Raw genomic sequence first — 21,540 nt, 5'->3', positions numbered from 1 at the left:
TTGCAAACACGGCCGCTATAATAGTTGGCTGAAAAGCAGGTGCTGGCCATTAAAAAGACGGACAATAGAAGCTTCAAACTACGTTCCAAAGCAATAAGTTAGCTGTTTGAATGCGGTTTGAAACCTACCCGGCAGATTATCGGAAAATAGCCGCCGTTCATTCCCATAACCAATATTCGGATTGAAAGAAGAGACAAAACTAGTTAAAAAAAGATTTTTGTTCAAACGAACTATTTTGATGTCATTTCGGAGCTGAACGTACTCCAAATTTTTAGTAGACTACACGAGGGCTAGTATCAATACCATAAAGCACTAGAGATGCTAACTAAAAACAAAGTTCGAGTAACGTGCTTCTATTATTGGGATGTATGGATTTATCCCGTTTCTTATTTCTAATTTCTAATTTTATTTCGAATTGCTTTGCTGAGCAACTTCTGTCTAAAACCACTCTTAACAGAAGGGGAGAGGAGTGAAACTAGCCTAGAATAGTCAAAAAGATTTCACGCAAAATGCTGAACAAAATGTGAACTTAGGTAAAGCAAACAATTTTTATTCGAAAAAAAAAACAGCAGGACAATTGCTGAAAATTGGCAGAACAAAGAATTGTAATAATTTATGCACTGACAATCGTCATTTCCCTTTTAAAAGGCAAATGAGAACTTTTATTAATGAGACTAATCAAAAAAACAACACCAGAACAACAAAAACAAGCAAGGCAGACTAAAAATTCAACTTTTAATGAAAAGACATGATCATCATCAAAAAACAACTGCTATGAACTCAGACTCTCAACTATGATCTTCTGTTTCTCATTAGCAACCCATCATTAAATATCTCTCACTAATAAAATTAAACAATAAGACAAAAACAAGCAAAAATCACAATAAGACTCGCTGAAACGTTTTGAAAACATCTAGTATTAAAGTCACCGAACGCAACAGCTGCTGAAGGATGCAATTATATCAATCATTTGAGTCTTCAATGACCACCGTTGAGACCTGACATCAATGAGACTAGGTGATAAGACAGCAATAAGTACAACAAAAACCAGCAAAACTAAAGAAAATCTCAAAGATTATTAAAAAAAAAACGAACAAGCGTGTAAGTTACAAAAAGCAATAGCTGTGAACTGAAATGACTTATTTATTTGAAACCCTTTTAATAAAGAATGAGACCTGTCGATAATGAGACTAAGTTAAGACCAAAAAACCCGGCAGATTGCCAGAAAATAGCCGCCGTTGACTCCCATAACTCTATTGGGATTGAAAGAAAAGAAAATATCAACAAAAATTGATTTTTGCATAAAAACATTTTTAGTGCAATTTATTTTGATGTCATTTCGTAATTGAACATACTCCTGTCTCTAAGTGACAGGCTACCGGGTCTAGTATCAATACCAATGGGCATTATAGATAGTAACTAAAACTTATGAGAACAAAGTTCAAGTACCGGGCATCTTAAAATGGGCTTTATGGGTTTATCTCGTTTCTATTTCTGACTTTTTATACTGACTCTTTGATTTTTTTATACTGACCCTCTTCATTTTGAATTGCTTTGCTGAGCAGCTGCTGTTTAAGAGGACTTTGAGCAGAATGAAAGAAGATTGAAACTAGCCTAGAGAAGTCAAAAAGATTTCACGCAAAATAATGAACAAGCTGTGAACTAAGGTAAAACAAACAAATTTTATTCGAAAAAAAACAGCAGGACAATTCCCGAAAAAAATTGGCAGAACAAAGAATTGTAATAATTTATGCACTGACAATCATCATTTCCCTTTTAAAAGGCAAATGAGAACTTTTATTAATGAGACTAATCAAAAAAACAACACCAGAACAACAAAAACAAGCAAGGCAGACTAAAAATTCAACTTTTAATGAAGAGACATGATCATCATCAAAAAACAACTGCTATGAACTCAGACTCTCAACTATGATCTTCTGTTTCTCATTAGCAACCCGTCATTAAATATCTCTCACTAATAATATTAAACAATAAGACAAAAACAACCAAAAATCGCAATAAGACTCGCTGAAACGTTTTGAAAACATCTAGTATTAAAGTCACCGAACGCAACAGCTGCTGAAGGATGCAATTATATCAATCATTTGAGTCTTCAATGACCACCGCTGAGACCTGACATCAATGAGACTAGGTGATAAGACAGCAATAAGTACAACAAAAACTAGCAAAACTAAAGAAAATCTCAAAGATTATTAAAAAAAACGAACAAGCGTGTAAGTTACAAAAAGCAAAAGCTGTGACATGAAATGACTTATTTATTTGAAGCCCTTTTAACAAAGAATGAGACCTGTCAATCTTGAGACTAAGTTAAGACCAAACATACCCAGCAGATTGCCGGAAAATAGCCGCCGTTGATTCCCATAACTCTATTGGGATTGAAAGAAAAGAAAATATCAACAAAAATTGATTTTTGCATAAAAACATTTTTAGTGCAATTTATTTTGATGTCATTTCGTAATTGAACATACTCCTGTCTCTCAGTGAGAGGCTACCGGGTATAGTATCAATACTAATGGGCATTATAGATAGTAACTAAAACTTATGAGAACAAATTTCAAGTACCGGGCATCTTAAAATGGGCTCTATGGGTTTATCTCGTTTCTATTTCTGACTTTTTATACTGACTCTTTGATTTTTTTATACTGACCCTCTTCATTTTGAATTGCTTTGCTGAGCAGCTGCTGTTTAAGAGGACTTTGAGCAGAATGAAAGAAGAGTGAAACCAGCCTAGAGAAGTCAAAAAGATTTCACGCAAAATAATGAACAAGCTGTGAACTCAGGTAAAACAAACAAATTTTATTCGAAAAAAACAGCAGGACAATTCCCGAAAAGAATTGGCAGAACAAAGAATTGTAAAAATTTATGCACTGACAATCATCATTTCCCTTTTAAAAGGCAAATGAGAACTTTTATTAATGAGACTAATCAAAAAAACAACACCAGAACAACAAAAACAACCAAGGCAGACTAAAAATTCAACTTCTAATGAAAAGACATGATCATCATCAAAAAACAACTGCTATGAACTCAGACTCTCAACTATGATCTTCTGTTTCTCATTAGCAACCCGTCATTAAATATCTCTCACTAATAATATTAAACAATAAGACAAAAACAACCAAAAATCGCAATAAGACTCGCTGAAACGTTTTGAAAACATCTAGTATTAAAGTCACCGAACGCAACAGCTGCTGAAGGATACAATTATATCAATCATCTGAGTCCTCAATGACCACCGTTGAGACCTGACATCAATGAGATTAGGTGATAAGACAGCAATAAGTACAATAAAAACTAGCAAAACTAAAGAAAATCTCAAAGATGATTCTCAAAGATTATTAAAAAAAACGAACAAGCGTGTAAGTTACAAAAAGCAAAAGCTGTGAACTGAAATGACTTATTTATTTGAAGCCCTTTTAACAAAGAATGAGACCTGTCGATCATGAGACTTAAGTTAAGACCAAACATACCCGGCAGATTGCCGGAAAATAGCCGCCGTTGATTCCCATAACTCTATTGGGATTGAAAGAAAAGAAAACATCAACAAAAATTGATTTTTGCATAAAAACATTTTTAGTGCAATTTATTTTGATGTCATTTCGTAATTGAACATACTCCTGTCTCTCAGTGAGAGGCTACCGGGTCTAGTATCAATACCAATGGGCATTATAGATAGTAACTAAAACTTATGAGAACAAAGTTCAAGTACCGGGCATCTAAAAATGGGCTTTATGGGTTTATCTCGTTTCTATTTCTGACTTTTTATACTGACTCTTTGATTTTTTTATACTGACTCTCTTCATTTTGAATTGCTTTGCTGAGCAGAAGCTGTTTAAGAGGACTTTGAGCAGAATGAAAGAAGATTGAAACTAGCCTAGAGAAGTCAAAAAGATTTCACGCAAAATAATGAACAAGCTGTGAACTAAGGTAAAACAAACAAATTTTGTTCGAAAAAAAACAGCAGGACAATTCCCGAAAAAAATTGGCAGAACAAAGAATTGTAATAATTTATGCACTGACAATCATCATTTCCCTTTTAAAAGGCAAATGAGAACTTTTATTAATGAGACTAATCAAAAAAACAACACCAGAACAACAAAAACAAGCAAGGCAGACTAAAAATTCAACTTTTAATGAAAAGACATGATCATCATCAAAAAACAACTGCTATGAACTCAGACTCTCAACTATGATCTTCTGTTTCTCATTAGCAACCCGTCATTAAATATCTCTCACTAATAATAAACAATAAGACAAAAACAACCAAAAATCGCAATAAGACTCGCTGAAACGTTTTGAAAACATCTAGTATTAAAGTCACCGAACGCAACAGCTGCTGAAGGATACAATTATATCAATCATCTGAGTCCTCAATGACCACCGTTGAGACCTGACATCAATGAGATTAGGTGATAAGACAGCAATAAGTACAATAAAAACTAGCAAAACTAAAGAAAATCTCAAAGATGATTCTCAAAGATTATTAAAAAAAACGAACAAGCGTGTAAGTTACAAAAAGCAAAAGCTGTGAACTGAAATGACTTATTTATTTGAAGCCCTTTTAACAAAGAATGAGACCTGTCGATCATGAGACTTAAGTTAAGACCAAACATACCCGGCAGATTGCCGGAAAATAGCCGCCGTTGATTCCCATAACTCTATTGGGATTGAAAGAAAAGAAAACATCAACAAAAATTGATTTTTGCATAAAAACATTTTTAGTGCAATTTATTTTGATGTCATTTCGTAATTGAACATACTCCTGTCTCTCAGTGAGAGGCTACCGGGTCTAGTATCAATACCAATGGGCATTATAGATAGTAACTAAAACTTATGAGAACAAAGTTCAAGTACCGGGCATCTAAAAATGGGCTTTATGGGTTTATCTCGTTTCTATTTCTGACTTTTTATACTGACTCTTTGATTTTTTTATACTGACTCTCTTCATTTTGAATTGCTTTGCTGAGCAGAAGCTGTTTAAGAGGACTTTGAGCAGAATGAAAGAAGATTGAAACTAGCCTAGAGAAGTCAAAAAGATTTCACGCAAAATAATGAACAAGCTGTGAACTAAGGTAAAACAAACAAATTTTGTTCGAAAAAAAACAGCAGGACAATTCCCGAAAAAAATTGGCAGAACAAAGAATTGTAATAATTTATGCACTGACAATCATCATTTCCCTTTTAAAAGGCAAATGAGAACTTTTATTAATGAGACTAATCAAAAAAACAACACCAGAACAACAAAAACAAGCAAGGCAGACTAAAAATTCAACTTTTAATGAAAAGACATGATCATCATCAAAAAACAACTGCTATGAACTCAGACTCTCAACTATGATCTTCTGTTTCTCATTAGCAACCCGTCATTAAATATCTCTCACTAATAATAAACAATAAGACAAAAACAACCAAAAATCGCAATAAGACTCGCTGAAACGTTTTGAAAACATCTAGTATTAAAGTCACCGAACGCAACAGCTGCTGAAGGATGCAATTATATCAATCATTTGAGTCTTCAATGACCACCGTTGAGACCTGACATCAATGAGACTAGGTGATAAGACAGCAATAAGTACAACAAAAACTAGCAAAACTAAAGAAAATCTCAAACTTAATTAAAAAAAACGAACAAGCGTGTAAGTTACAAAAGGCAAAAGCTGTGAACTGAAATGACTTATTTATTTGAAGCCCTTTTAACAAAGAATGAGACCTGTCGATAATGAGACTAAGTTAAGATCAAACATACCCGGCAGATTGCCGGAAAATAGCCGCCGTTGATTCCCATAACTCTATTGGGATTGAAAAAGAAAAAATCAACAAAAATTGATTTTTGCATAAAAACATTTTTAGTGCAATTTATTTTGATGTCATTTCGTAATTGAACATACTCCTGTCTATCAGTGAGAGGCTATCGGGTCTAGTATCAATACCAATGGGCATTATAGATAGTAACTAAAACTTATGACAACAAAGTTCAAGTACCGGGCATCTAAAAATGTGTTTTATGGGTTTATCACGTTTCTATTCTAATTTTGATTTTTTTACTGACTCTCTTCATTTTGAATTGCTTTGCTGAGCAGCTGCTGTTTAAAAGGACTTTGAGCAGACTTACAGAAGAGTGAAACTAGCCTAGAGAAGTCAAAAAGATTTCACGCAAAAAGTCGAAAAAGCGGCAAAATGGGTAAAGCGAAAAAAAAGTTCGACAAAGTGAAAAAAATAGGAGCGCTATAATAGCCGGCCGAGAAGATGAGGGTGGCTATTAAAAAGTTGAAATGAGAAACTCGCATAACTCGATAAATATTATTGAAAACAATTAGTGTCAAAGTCATAGAAAACACTGGCTTTGCACCGAAACAATTAAATCAATAAACTTAAGCCCTATTGGCACCATTAGAAACCTTTCCCAAAATGAAGTTAAATGATGAGACATCAATAAGTACAATAAATACTTCAACTCAAAAATTCACTCGAAATTTTTGAGAAAAAGTTGTGTCAGAGTCATGAAAACCATTAACTCGAGACATTAATTCGGTTCTTTCATGCCTCATTAGCAACCAATCAGGCCTGTCATTGATGATAATAAGCGATAACACAACAGATAATTTTAAAAAGCGGGCCAAACCTAAAATTCACGGATACTTTATGACAAAATAGTGGTAAAGTCATAAAAAGTTTTAGCTGCCCCTTAATGAATTAAAGAGAAGACAAATAGGCACAATTAAAACACATATGTACTGTCTAAAAAGCACTCAAGGGGAGGAAACTCTGAAAACAGAAGTCAAATTGAAGCACCTGAAAAAAAATCTATCTCAAAAACCGCCAAATTGTTCAAACACCAAGTTCTCACTCCACTTTAAAGGTATTATGAAAAAAGTCACGCCTCAAACCCACGCAATTTTTCGCTCCCTTTGCTATTTCAGTGTGACCAAAATCACCACTTTAATTTGACCTCTCACTGACGTGAAAAAGTCGAAAAAAGCGTGAACAGATCTTAAGAAAAGACAGCGCACCAATACAATTCAAATTAATTGAATTGTAAAAAATTAGGAGCGCTATATTAGCCGACTGAGGAGTTGAGGCGGTTATTAATAAGAACTATTTGAATCGCACAACATTTCAAAATAGTCACTCCATCAAAAGACTCTCATTTAAAACAATGCTAGCAAATTTGTTCAATGATCAAAAGCAAAGATTGCTTCAGCTCTGCATTTGTGTATTAAAGAACTTGACCTGTCAAGTTTTTTGATAGATAAAGCTGGTAATTTGAGTATTTCAAATAGTACAGTTAGCCAACTTGACTAAGACGTATGCTAGCTTTTCAAGAATCTATCTCAGACGAACGAAAAGACTAATTATATATACTTAAACAAAGAAAGCTGCAATTCATGTTAGTGATTTCAAAAAGTTTGTCACTTAATCATTTTTTACGGATTGAAACGCGCTCATTACTGAAATGAAGCTCGCATACAAAGACACAAACCTGACATGTCGAGAATAGAGAGAATTGGTATCAGAGCCAGCTCTTCTGGAAACTTGCAGTTCTGTACGTGCAACACTGTCAACCGTACCAAACTTGCCACTTCCGAAGGAAGCACATGTAAGGAAGCAAAAAACAAAAACAGGCAAGTCAGACTAAAAATTCAACTTTTAATGAAAAGACAGGATCATCATCAAAAAAACAACTGCTATGAACTCAGACTCTCAAATATGATCTTCTGTTTCTCATTAGCAACCTGTCATTAAATATCTCTCACTAAAAATATTAAACAAAAAGACAAAAACAAAAATCCCAATAAGACTCGCTGAAACGTTTTGAAAACATTTAGTATTAAAGTCACCGAACGCAACAGCTGCTGAAGGATGCAATTATAACAATTATTTGAGTCCTCAATGACCACCGTTGAGACCTGACATCAATGAGATTAAGTGATAAGACAGCAATAAGTACAACAAAAACCAGCAAAACTAAAAAAAATCTCAAAGATTATTAAAAAAAAGAACAAGCGCATAAGTTACAAAAAGCAAAACCTGTGAACAGAAATGACTTAATTATTTGAAGCCCTTCGTCATTTCGTAATCATTTCGTAATTGAACATACTCCTGTCTCTCAGTGAGAGGCTACCGGTTCTAGTATCAATACTAATAGGCATTATAGATAGTAACTAAAACATATGAGAACAAAGTTCAAGTACCGGGCATCTTAAAATGGGCTTTATGGGTTTATCCCGTTTCTATTTCTGACTTTTTATACTGACTCTTTGATTTTTTTTATACTGACTTTCTTCATTTTGAATTGCTTTGCTGAGCAGCTGCTGTTTAAAAAGACTTTGAGCAGAATGACAGAAGAGTGAAACTAGCCTAGAAAAGTCAAAAAGATTTCACGCAAAATAATGAACAGGCTGTGAACTAAGGTAAAGCAAACAATTTTTATTCGAAAAAACAGCAAGACCTGAAAAGAATTGGCAGGACAAAGAATTGTAATAACTTATGCCCTGACATTCATCATTTCCCTTTTAAAAGGCAAATGAGAACTTTTAGTAATGAGACAAAGCAAAAAACAACACCAGAACAACAAAAACCAGCAAGACACTAAAAATTCAACTTTTAATGAAAAGACAGGATCATCATAAAAAAACAACTGCTATGAACTCAGACTCTCAACTATGATCTTCTGTTTCTCATTAGCAACCCGTCATTAAATATCTCTCACTGATAATATTAAACAAAAAGACAAAAACAAACAAAAATCGCAATAAGACTCGCTGAAACGTTTTGAAAAAATTTAGTATTAAAGTCACCGAACGCAACAGCTGCTGAAGGATGCAATTATAACAATTATTTGAGTCCTCAATGACCACCGTTGAGACCTGACATCAATGAGATTAAGTAATAAGACAGCAATAAGTACAACAAAAACTTGCAACACTAAAACAAAAATCTCAAAGACTATTAAAAAAACGAACAAGCGTGTAAGTTACAAAAAGCAAAAGCTGTGAACTGAAATGACTTATTTATTTGAAGCCCTTTAAACAAACAATGAGACCTGTCGATAATGAGACTAATTCAAGACCAAACATACCCGGCAGATTGCCGGAAAATAGCCGCCGTTGATTCCTATAACTCTATTGGGATTGAAAGAAAAGAAAATATAAACAAAAATTGATTTTTTGTTTAAAAACATTTTAAGTGCAATTTTTTTTGATGTCATTTTGTAATTGAACATACTCCTGTCTCTCAGTGAGAGGCTACCGGTTCTAGTATCAATACCAATAGGCATTATAGATAGTAACTAAAACATATGAGAACAAAGTTCAAGTACCGGGCATCTTAAAATGGGCTTTATGGGTTTATCCCGTTTCTATTTCTGACTTTTTATACTGACTCTTTGATTTTTTTTATACTGACTTTCTTCATTTTGAATTGCTTTGCTGAGCAGCTGCTGTTTAAAAAGACTTTGAGCAGAATGACAGAAGAGTGAAACTAGCCTAGAAAAGTCAAAAAGATTTCACGCAAAATAATGAACAGGCTGTGAACTAAGGTAAAGCAAACAATTTTTATTCGAGAAAACAGCAAGAACTGAAAAGAATTGGCAGGACAAAGAATTGTGATAACTTATGCCCTGACATTCATCATTTCCCTTTTAAAAGGCAAATGAGAACTTTTAGTAATGAGACTAAGCAAAAAACAACACCAGAACAACAAAAACCAGCAAGACAGACTAAAAATTCAACTTTTAATGAAAAGACAGGATCATCATAAAAAAACAACTGCTATGAACTCAGACTCTCAACTATGATCTTCTGTTTCTCATTAGCAACCGTCATTAAATATCTCTCACTAATAATTTTAAACAATAAGACAAAAACAACCAAAAATCGCAATAAGACTCGCGTAAACGTTTTGAAAACATTTAGTATTAAAGTCACCGAACGCAACAGCTGCTGAAGGATGCAATTATATCAATTATTTGAGTCCTCAATGACCACCGTTGAGACCTGAGATCAATGAGATCAGGTGATAAGACAGCAATAAGTACAACAAAAACTTGCAACACTAAAACAAAAATCTAAGATTATTAAAAAACGAACAAGCGTGTAAGTTACAAAAAGCAAAAGCTGTGAACTGAAATGACTTATTTATTTGAAGCCCTTTTAACAAAGAATGAGGCCTGTCGATAATGAGACTAAGTTAAGACCAAACACACCCGGCAGATTGCCGGAAAATAGCCGCCGTTGATTCCTATAACTCTATTGGGATTGAAAGAAAAGAAAATATCAACAAAAATTGATTTTCGTATGAAAACATTTTAAGTGCAATTTATTTTGATGTCATTTTTTAATTGAACATACTCCTGTCTCTCAGTGAGAGGCTACCGGGTCTAGTATCAATACCAATAGGCGATATAGATAGTAACTAAATCTTATGAGAACAACGTTCAAGTACCGGGCATTTAAAACTGTGCTTTATGGGTTTATCCCGTTTCTATTTCTGATTTTGATTTTTTTACTTACTCTCTTCATTTTGAAATGCTTTGCTGAGCAGCTGCTGTTTAAAAAGACTTTGAGCAGAATGACAGAAGAGTGAAACTAGCCTAGAGAAGTCAAAAAGATTTCACGCAAAATGTCGAAACAGCGGCAAAATGGGTAAAGCGAAAAAAAAGTTCGACAAAGTGAAAAAAATAGGAGCGCTATAATAGCCAGCTGAGAAGAGGAGGGCGGTTATTAAAAAGTTGAAATGAGAAACTCGCATAACTCGATAATTATTATTGAAAACAATTAGTGTCAAAGTCATAGAAAACACTAGCTTTGCACCAAAACGATTAAATCGATAAACCCTATTGGCACCATTAGAAACCTTTCCCAAAATGAAGTTAAATGATGAGACATCAATAAGTACAATAAATACTTCAACTCAAAAATTCACTCGAAATTTTTGAGAAAAAGTTGTGTCAGAGTCATGAAAACCATTAACTAGACATTAATTCGGTTCTTTCATGCCTCATTAGCAACCAATCAGACCTGTCATTGATGATAATAAGCAATAACACAACAGATAACTTTAAAAAGCGGGCCAAACCTAAAATTCACGGATACTTTATGACAAAATAGTGGTAAAGTCATAAAAAGTTTTAGCTGCCCCTTAATGAAATAAAGCAAAGACAAATAGGCACAATTAAAACACATATGTACTGTCTAAAAATCACTCAAGGGGAGGAAACTCTGAAAACAGAAGTCAAATTGAAGCACCTGAAAAAAATCTATCTCAAAAACCGCCAAATTGTTCAAACACCAAGTTCTCACTCCACTTTAAAGGTATTATGAAAAAAGTCACGCCTCAAACCCACGCGATTTTTCGCTCCCTTTACTATTTCAGTGTGACCAAAATCACCACTTTAATTTGACCTCTCACTGACGTGAAAAAGTCGAAAAAAGCGTGAACCGATCTTAAAAAAAGAAAGCGCACCAATACAATTCAAATTAATTGAATTGTAAAAAATTAGGAGCGCTATATTAGCCGACGGAGGAGTTGAGGCGGTTATTAATAAGAACTATTTGAATCGCACAACATTTCAAAATAGTCACTCCATCAAAAGACTCTCATTTAAAACAATGCTAGCAAATTTGTTCAATGACCAAAAGCAAAAATTGATTCAGCTTTGCATTTGTGTATTAAAGAACTTGACATGTCAAGTTTTGTGATAGATAAAGCTGGTAGTTTGAGTATTTCAAATAGTACAGTTAGCCAACTTGACTAAGACGTATGCTAGCTTTTCAAGAATCTATCTCAGACTAACGCAAAGACTAATTACATATACTTAAACAAAGAAAGCTGCAATTCATGTTAGTGGTTTCAAAAAGTTTGTCACTTAATTTTTTACGGATTGAAACGCACTCATTACTGAAATGAAGCTCGCATACAAAGGCACAAACCTGACATGTCGAGAATAGAGAGACTTGGTATCAGAGCCAGCTCTTCTGGAAATTCAGAGAACTTGCAGTTCTGTACGTGCAACACTGTCAACCGAACCAAACTTGCCACTTCCGAAGGAAGCACATGTATAGAATTGTTGTCAATGTGAAGTATCTGCAAGTTAGGTAAGTAGCAGATTGCTTCAGGAAACTCCGTGAATCTGTTTCTTGATAATGCCAAGTATCTGAGCGTCGTCAATTCTTGTATCTCATCAGAAACTGTAGTAATCCTGTTTCCACTCAACGACAGCGATTCCAAACACGGTAAATTAGTCAGCCCTGGACACAATTCCATCAATACATTGTCATCAGCGGAGAAATGACGAAGGTGCTGCAAGTTCTCAACCTCGATCGGAATCTCCGATATCTTATTGGAATCGATACTCAGCATTTCCATCAAATGAAGCATGCACAGCTCTTCTGGAAACTCAGTTAGCATATTGGCTCCGAGGTACAACTCCTGCAAGCGCTCACAGTATGCAATTTCTGGTGGCACCACTTTAACGAGATTTCCTTGCAATCCTAGCGTCTGCAGATTACTCAAGTACGCAATTTCAGGTGGAATGATCGCAATTTGGTTGTTATTTAATCCGAGATGCTTCAGATTGTGTAAATTTGACACTTCTGCCGATATTTCTGAGATATTATTGCCTGACAAGGCCAAGTCTTGCAATGCAGATAGCCAAAAAATTTGTACGGGAATTGTATGCAGTTTGTTATTGTCAAGTAGGAGCTCTTTTAGATTCACTAAATGTTTAATTTCTGCGGGCAGTGATGCAATGCAATTGTCAGAGAGCCCCAGTTTAACTAGTGACTCAATTTGGCAAATTCCTACAAAAACAAGTAAACTAATAGCAGCCATTTGAGGATTGCAAAAGATTTTAAAAGCTATGCTCACCTTCAGGAAGAGTTCCAATTTGGTTAAAATTGAGACCCAACACCTCCAAGTTATTCAACCTTTTTATTTCATTTGGAACATCTCGAAGTCCATTAGAATTCAAGCCCACCACCTGAAGAAAACAATCCGTTAAAACACGTAGTTCGACAAGAAGTTAAATATTTTCATAATTAGATAAGGGTGATAGGGTTATCAATTTTCTAATGCATAGAGCGCAGGCCCTGATAAAAAATGCTCAGTAAAATTCAACAATTTTCGCAGACCTGATAAAAAAATATTCAAGGCGAATTTGGTCAAGGCCGAGACATTAACTAAAAAATCTACATCAATACAAAAATAATGGCATTCTTGGTTATAGGAAGCCAAGGCCAATTTCAAATCAAAAACAAAAACTAAACACACCCACTAAAATCTGCTCAAAGGCAGTAAATTCAAAAATATTATTCAAAAAGTTGAATTAAATGTTTGCTTAAGTTGTTTAAACATAGCCGGCAGATTGACGGACAACAGCTTGCCGGACAGATTGCCGAAACCCCATAGTTAACAGCATCCAAAAGACCAAACTGCGGTTGAAACTATGCCCGATTTCAATCTATCCTTCTTTCTAAATGAACTTCACGCACTGATATTTACCAAGTAATATAGCTTTATCATTATCATGCCAGAGTGGTAGAAGTCACCTCGAGAAGTCAAACTCTAACGTATTCGCACATGGTCAAATAGTCGAGACAAAAATGGGGACAACAAACTAAGAAAAACAAAACACCGGGACAAGTCCAAGGTTACAATCCAAAGACCTAACTATCAATCACATCAGTTGGGTCTGTTTTTTATTGTAACCTTAGACTTGTCCCGCTATTTTTTCTTTGTTTGTTGTCGTCTCTATTTTTGTTTCGACTAATTGATCAGGCGCCTAGTAGCATCAAAATTACCATTCAAATTACGCTTTCTCTAAGAGCATAAACCAAAACCGCAGAAAACAAATGAAGGTCTTCCAACCAGTCTAAATATAAAACCAAGAAAAATGAGAAAAAAACCTCTCCACTCAGTGAAAAATGACGTCACGCACGCAATACACTTGAAATGGCATGAACAAGTGAACAAAAAGAAGATTTGAAGTGCTTGTGACGTCAAATAGTCGTAACAAAAATCTTGACAACCAAATAAAAAAACCAAGAGAAGGCCAATAATAGCCCCAGATATCGCTGTGCGGCTATTAAAAAAGACTTCAAAAACGGCACTGCAAAAAATTTAACTGAATTTCAAAGTCTTGGCTCTAGAAAATAAATCAATTAAAACAAACCAAAATTGTTATCCCTGGCGGTGCACAAGAAGTTACTTTCTAGTACTTTAAACCACAAAACTAAGACAAAATGGACAAAGACTGCCAAAATAGAGTAGCATGTGTACAAATTTACAAAACAATAAAATCTCACGTTATGAAGAGGTATACGCATGAAATATCAAAAAGAAAATGTCCATATGAAAAGAGAGTCCATATTCGAAAAAAAGTCCGCTTAAAGATCCAAACATGAAAAATTAATGGTAAAAGCCATTTAAAAAAATGAGATATGTGCCCATTTTACACTTGAAACGAATTTTTCGGCTCTCCAAACACTGTGGTATCAATTTCGGAGAGTTACATAAAATTACATCATTGAAATTATTTCCACAAAAAAAATTACAAACAAAACATACCCGGCAGATTGCCGGAAAATAGCCGCCGTTGATTCCAATAAGCATGATTGGGATTGAAAGAAAAGATATTGAAAAAAAAGATTTTTGTACAAAAACATTTTTAAGTCCGATTTATTTTGATGGCATTTCGTAGTTTAACATAACGTACTTCTGTTTCTTAGAGAGAGGCTACAGGGGCTACTATCAATACCAATAAGTTTTAGAGATGGTAAAGTCACCGAACGCAACAGCTGCTGAAGGATACAATTACACCAATTATTTGAGTCCTCAATGACCACCGCTTAGACCTGACATCAATGAGATTAAGTGATAAGACAGCAAAAAGTACAACAAAAACTAGCAAAACTAAAAAAAAACTCTTTTTTAAAAACACGAGCAAGCGTAAAAGTTACAAAAAGCAAAAGCTGTGAACTGAAATAACTTACTTATTTAAAGCCCTTTTAACAACGAATGAGACCTGTCGATAATGAGACTAAGTTAAGAACAAAAAGTTGAAATGAAAAACTAGCAAAACAAAAAATCGATAATTATTATTGCAAACAATTGATCTCTAAGTCATGGAAAGCACTAGCTTTGAAAAAAACGATTAAATCGATAATATTAAACCCTATAAGCAGCATCAGAAACCTTTCCCCCAATGAGATTAAATGATGAGACATCAAAAAGTAAAATAAATTCTTGAACTCAAAAATTCACTCAAAACTTTTGATAAAAAGTAGTGCCAAATTCATGAAAACCACTAGCTATCAACTTGAGCCATTAATTAGGTTTTTATGCCTCAGTAGTAAACAATCAGACCAGTCATTGATGATAATAAGTGATAACAGAACAGATAATTTTAAAAAGCTGGCCAAATCTAAAATTCACGGATATTTTATGACAACAAATAGTGGTGAAGTCATAAAAAGTTTTAGCTGCCCCTTAATAAATTCAAGCAAAGACAAATAGGCACAATCAGACTTCAACCTTCTGACTTCAATTTTTTATACTGACTCTGTTCATTTTGAATTGCTTTGCTGAGCAACTGATGTTCAAAATCACTTTTAGCAGAATGAGAGAAGAGAGAAACTAGCCTAGAGAAGTCAAAAAGATATCACGCAAAATGTTGAAAAAGCGGCAAAATGAGGTAAAGCGAAACATTTTTTTATTCGACGAAGTAAAAAACATAGAAGGACAAGTCCTGACGTACAATTCAAAGAATTTTCATTGACTTAACAAACAACTAGACCTAGAACGGACAATGAGTGAATTGGAAAAACCATTTCTAAAAAAAATCAGATGAAAAAAAACAAAAAAAAACAGAAAATCAATGCGAACATACTGCTAGGGAGAACAAAAAACCACTAGTGAGATATGTAATTTTGATTCTAACATAAAACTAGGTCCAGAATGAGCTGTGAATGGATTGGGAACACTATTAAGAAAAAACTCCGATCCAAAAAATCGAAAAAGCAGTAAAAATCAAGAGTGAAATTGCCGCATGTGAACAAAAAACCACTACCGAGAAACCGAATTTTTGTTCAAACACCGTTTTCTCACTCTACTTTGAAATTAGACCAAAAAAATTCACGCCGCAAAACCACTCGCTTTTTCGCTCCATTTCCTGTTTCGGCGTGACCAAAATCACCACTCCAATTTGACTTCAAAAATCATGAAAATGTGTGAACAGATCTTAAAAAAAAAGACAGCGCCCCAATACAATTCAAATTCTTTGAATTGTAAAAATAGGAGCGCTATAATAGCCGGCTGAGAAGATGAGGGCGGCTATTAAAAACTGGGCCAATTGTACACAAAAACAAGACGGGTTATCTATATGCGTCATTCTGTCAAAAAACACTTCAAAGTAGAAAAGTCATTCCCTGAACTCAACGCATGATCAGAAAAACTTCTACCACTCAAACAAAACATTAGTTAACACGGCAGTCTTACTCACTTTCGCTTTTAGAATAAAAATCCGTCTGAGCGAATAGTACTTCCGGTAAAAAAAACCTTAAGCAAACCAATACTCCTCTTTGATTCGTAAAACACCAAGAGAAGGCCGATAATAGCTTCAGCTATTCATTTGCGGCTACTAATCAGCATATTTTTTGCAAAGGCGCGAAATGAAATCTAGCGCCATGGAAATGATTGAAAATAAGAATAAAATCAGCGTTCACGCATTCCATTAACACAGCGCATTTAACATTTTTTCTTAAATACAATTTCACGGATCTAATTCATGAACAGATCCCGCACATCTATATACCTTTAAATTTTGAAGCGACAATATGGGCACAGGAAACTGAGCGAAGCTGTTGTTGTTTAGGAACAACTGCGTCAGGCCTCCCAACCTAGAGATGTCAGGTGGAAGCTCACTCAGTTTGTTCATGCTAAGTTCGAGAACAGCGAGACTGTCAAGTGCTGACAACTTTGACACATCCAGTTGTAAGATGTTGTTATTCCTCAACAGAAGTGCCTCCAACGAGTCTTGATACTGAGCCAAATCATCTGGCACTGTGTCAAAACTGTTGTCATTCAGCACCAGATAGTGCAAGCCTAAAATATCAGTTTTGAATTTTATGGTTCATTATTGAATTTACTAATCTGAAAATAAATTCTTGACAATAATTTGACTGCTTGATACCAATTTATCCGTATTGGAAATTCGGATTTTTAAACAGCTTCAACAAACAGAGAACCCTTAACGAGATCAAAATCTTGAACAGGAACGACATATGATGGTAAATTAATGTTTATTCTTCCTTTCCACATTCGTTATTAATAATTTCATTCTATAATTGATAGTAGTAAGGTTTCTTCCGGGCACGCAACAGGTGGGGGACACACTTCGACAATATTTCGTTTTCAAAATCCTCAAACATATAAAATTTTGCGTGGTCAAACTTTGTAAATCGTCATTTTGTGCCGGGATTTAGGTCTCAAAGATGATTTTTCTTTGACAGGTCATAAAGTCAGGTAAATTTCATCGGCGAAAAATTTTTACAAATGTAGTCTTGATTATGTGTAAAATAAATTTAAGCGCCGTCAAAACTTTCCGATTGAGTTACTGAACATAACCGAGTAACGTCGGGCGAATTGCTCTTAAACCGAGCGGTTGGCTTAGGTAGTAGCCGGCTGGGGCTTAGGGATGCAAGCATTAGGGGCATGAGCTGAAAGCCGGGGGGGGGGGGTCAAGCATGAGGGGGAGGAGGTCAGGGTCGGTAAGGTTGGGAGGGCTGGACGAAAGCTCCAAATCACCAGGTGGTCTCCCGAGAAGTTTCCACAAAACAGTTTCTCCGGTGAATCTCCACAAAACAGTTTCAGTAAGGCGTAAGGCTCTAAGAGAGCTACTCAGCCACTTAGATTCACCTGATCATCCCGATGAAAAGATAAAGGGTCAGACGAAAAATTACATTCAAAAGACCACAGGACTAATATAATTGCTACGAGCATCAATTGAGAGCAATTAAATACCGACAACAAAGTATAAGATTTTAAGTTAACCCATGGACTTTAGCCGAGATCGGATTAGAAATCAGTAAAAAATGAAATTCAATGTAGAAAACTGCAGTAGAAAGTGTTAATTGAATCGACGAAAAGCCAAGTATTTTACAAACCACTACTTGCTTAGAGAATTTGTTTTGAATCATGTAGTTAGCCCTCATTTATGCAAACAATTTTTATTCAGCTAGAATATCTTGCTATATAATACCAGCTTATCTCAATTTGATCTTTTCCGAGAGAGAGGGAGACAGAGAGAGAGAGAGAGAGAAAGAGAGAGAGCGAGATTTTCATTGGTTTTAGAGATTTTCAGTGTTTGTTTCTTTTCATGTACACTAATACGGTCACCCCAAATTTCTTGTTTTCGGAATACCTTAAAAGGGAGGAAAAAATATCTAGTCCTGGCCGTTGACTTCCAAAAAATACTTTCAAACATAGCCGGCAGACTGCCGGAAAATAGCCGCCGTTGACGCGCTTGACGCATAACGGGATTGAAACAGAAAAAGAAGAGATAAATTGACCATTTTTTTCTATTTCGGCGTGCAGTTTCAGTTGGATTCTAAAACTTTTCTTAATCCAGCTTCTAAACTGAAAGCTAATAAGCTTTATACCACTGTCAGCTAGCAAACACTCTAATGAACTTTGATAACCTAATTCTCAATGACTTAATGACCAGGCTTTATTGGTGTATCCAGTCTTTTAAGATCTTTTGACTTTGACAGTATTCACCACATGGCGTAATTGAATGTCCAAAAGAATTTAAAATCCATTCAGTTGAAACAGTGAGTGGAGCAAGTCAGAAGTCAAACGTGAAGTCTTGACTTATGTAAAACGAAAAACGTGATCGAAAGGTAAAGCGAATTTAAAAAAGGAGAGCGCCTAAATAATAGCCGTGAGAGGCTGACGGCGGCTATTTAAAACTGAACATAAAAAAAATGTGGAACAAGCTGCGGCACTTTCAGCAACGCAGATTTGTTTCCATTTCACTAGTCTATCACTGAACCAAAAAAAATGAGAAAATGAAAATGTACTGTTTTTAGGACACGGTTTTCGAATTAGGAGCTGCTGTGACCAGCTGGCTCGCCTTTTCAAAAACAGATAAACATTTTGAGAGTCTCGAATTAACTTTTTTGTCTCTAATTCACAAACATATGCATTGAGGAAAGAAAGTTTGGTCCTCCCAGCTTTGAAAATGAACAACATTGAAAAAGAACCTTTGATGACCAAAGAATGGCATCACTACGCCAAAAAGGTCTTCACGTCACTTCGTTTCACGTGAGCTCAAATAACCTTCAATTGGAGTGCTACGCACTCACTTGACCTCAACTCCTATCATGAAAGTAAAGAAAAGACCTTCTGATTGTGAGTATAGTCATTTTTTAGTCTGAATCACGTGTGACCAAAAACTTAATCACTCGAACGGACAAAAACTTTGATCCAATAAGAGTGAAAAATGACCCCATGCACGCAGATCAGTAAAAATTGCATCTTTGATTAAGGATTTTCAGTTTTGTTCATATCGTGTCTCCTTTAAACAGGCTCCTCAGCTCCCCTAAACATGTTCGTTCGTAACTCATAACGATGCGCTCCAGAGGCCCCTTAAACATGCATTTTTTGTTCGTTAAAACATCCTATTTTTGTTGACCATGAAAGTTCATCTATCTTGCATTTAATATGTAGGATTTATTATCCAAAACATTTTTGTATCAATGGAAGTAGAACACGCATGTGGGAGTTCTAATCAATCGCAGACTGCTTCAGTCGGGGGTGGGGGAGGGGGAGTCTAAATGGGAGTAAGAAGTTCAATAGTGGGCTCCAAATAACCACATTAGAGGTTATCATATACCACTATTAAGATTTAAAGTTAAAAAATGGCACCAGTGTCGGCGCACTTTTCACTTGACTTTTAGTATTAAATTGCCGCCAATTGAATACAACTGCTTGAAATTGTGATTGAGAGATAATTTTAGATCACGCAAAACGCAAAAATTTTGAATAAAAAACATAGCCGGTAAAATACCGGAAGGGACTCGAATCGTCGTGCATTATAATCTCTAACATAACCTTACCGAACACACAAAAACAAAATAGACAAGAGAAAAAAAACAAAAGTAGCCCAACAAACCACATTTAGGTGTTTATTAATGGGACTAAGTGACACGATAACAAAACCTAACAAAAATATCCAGTAAGTCTCAAAAGTTCACAGATATTTCATAAAAAAATAAAGTCCATTCGATAGAAAAAAAAACATAGCCGGTAGAATACCGGAAACGACTCGAATCTTCGTGCAAAATAATCGCTACCCTAACTTGGACAAAATCAGAATATCGAAAAAAAAACACTAGAAATAACAAAAATAGTAGACCAATATAACATTAAAAAGCGTTAAATTTTTTTTCAGTTAAGGGGTGTGGGTAGGTGCTGGTGGGGGGTTGGTAGGTGGTGGTGGGGGTGTAGGTAGGTGAGGTGGGGGGTAGGTAGGTACGTTGGGGTTGGGGTGAGGGGGGGTAGGTACGTTGGGGGGGGGGGGAGGGGGTAGGTACGTTGGGGGGGGGGTAGGTACGTTGGGGGGGGGGGGGGTAGGTACGTGGAGGGGTGGGTGGGGGTAGTTTTTTGGGGGGTAGGTAGGTAAATGGGATCAAATTTTCTCAAATTGACCTCTTCACCTTGAATTACAGACTGTTACCAATTGCTATACATTACAAACTAAGCTATTGTTAAAGTCCAATGTTCGAAAACAGAAGTCAACAATCAAAAACGGAGCTAAAAGCTCGAATAGAAAGAAGCCAAAATTCAAGTCATGAACAAACTTGCTTTCTGTTAAAAAAACCTGTAGAATACCAATACTCCTCTTCGAGTCGTAAAAAGACACAAACGTTTACAATAATTGCTATGAACTTCGTTCAAGAGCAATTAAACATTATTTTAAGGTGATAATTGACACCACACTAAAAAGTAGGTAGTGACGAAAAAATGAAATAGCTTCTGCTGAATAATGCAGCGCTAATGCTCAGCGCAGCTCTGAATCATTTGCTAAAAGGGATCATTGAAACAACATTAAAATAGCCTACTCTGTTCTTCTGTGAGGAAGGTTGATTTGTCGGGTACACTTTTAAGAGCGCGTGCACTGAGTTGCAATCCTACTTTTTGATCCTCGGTGAGGAACACTGATTCCACTCTGCCCGCCGCTTCGTTCCCTCCATTTTTAACCTCACGTGACTCTGATATGTGCTCATCTTCTCCAGGCCAGCTGATCTTCCGACTGGAAGATGACGATCCAGGTTGGCGTTGACGATCATCAGTGGTTGCTGGCCTACTTCGGTTTACTACATTACCATCAACCGCAGAATTAACTAACGATTGTTCTACATCTACTGACGATACCATGATCTGAAATCAGTGCTCATGTTAATGCCGTTATTCTGCACTGAATTTCCCAAGATCTCTAACATGGGAGCTTCAAATTTTGTC

At 35.5% G+C, this 21,540-nt stretch overlaps 1 protein-coding gene across 1 annotated transcript in view; it reads right to left on the bottom strand.

Moving 5' to 3' along the window:
* The window catches only part of LOC142334588 (uncharacterized), an 84,571-nt gene extending 63,048 nt beyond the window's left edge, over nucleotides 1-21,523 (bottom strand). The window contains exons 1-4 of the mRNA XM_075382736.1: nucleotides 21,141-21,523; nucleotides 16,832-17,121; nucleotides 12,889-13,000; nucleotides 11,952-12,821 (exon numbers count right to left, since the gene is read on the bottom strand). Of these exons, the coding sequence (XP_075238851.1) occupies nucleotides 11,952-12,821; nucleotides 12,889-13,000; nucleotides 16,832-17,121; nucleotides 21,141-21,456 (1,588 nt within the window). The 5' untranslated portion in view covers nucleotides 21,457-21,523. The remainder of the gene's footprint in view (nucleotides 1-11,951; nucleotides 12,822-12,888; nucleotides 13,001-16,831; nucleotides 17,122-21,140) is intronic.
* Nucleotides 21,524-21,540: the final 17 nt, after the last annotated feature.

This window comes from Convolutriloba macropyga, chromosome 2 (assembly GCF_964194025.1).
Source record: "Convolutriloba macropyga chromosome 2, txConMacr16.3, whole genome shotgun sequence".
NCBI classification, from domain to species: Eukaryota; Metazoa; Xenacoelomorpha; order Acoela; family Convolutidae; genus Convolutriloba; species Convolutriloba macropyga.
Note: the sequence above shows the minus strand (reverse complement) of the source record. Positions and strands in the feature narration are given on the sequence as shown.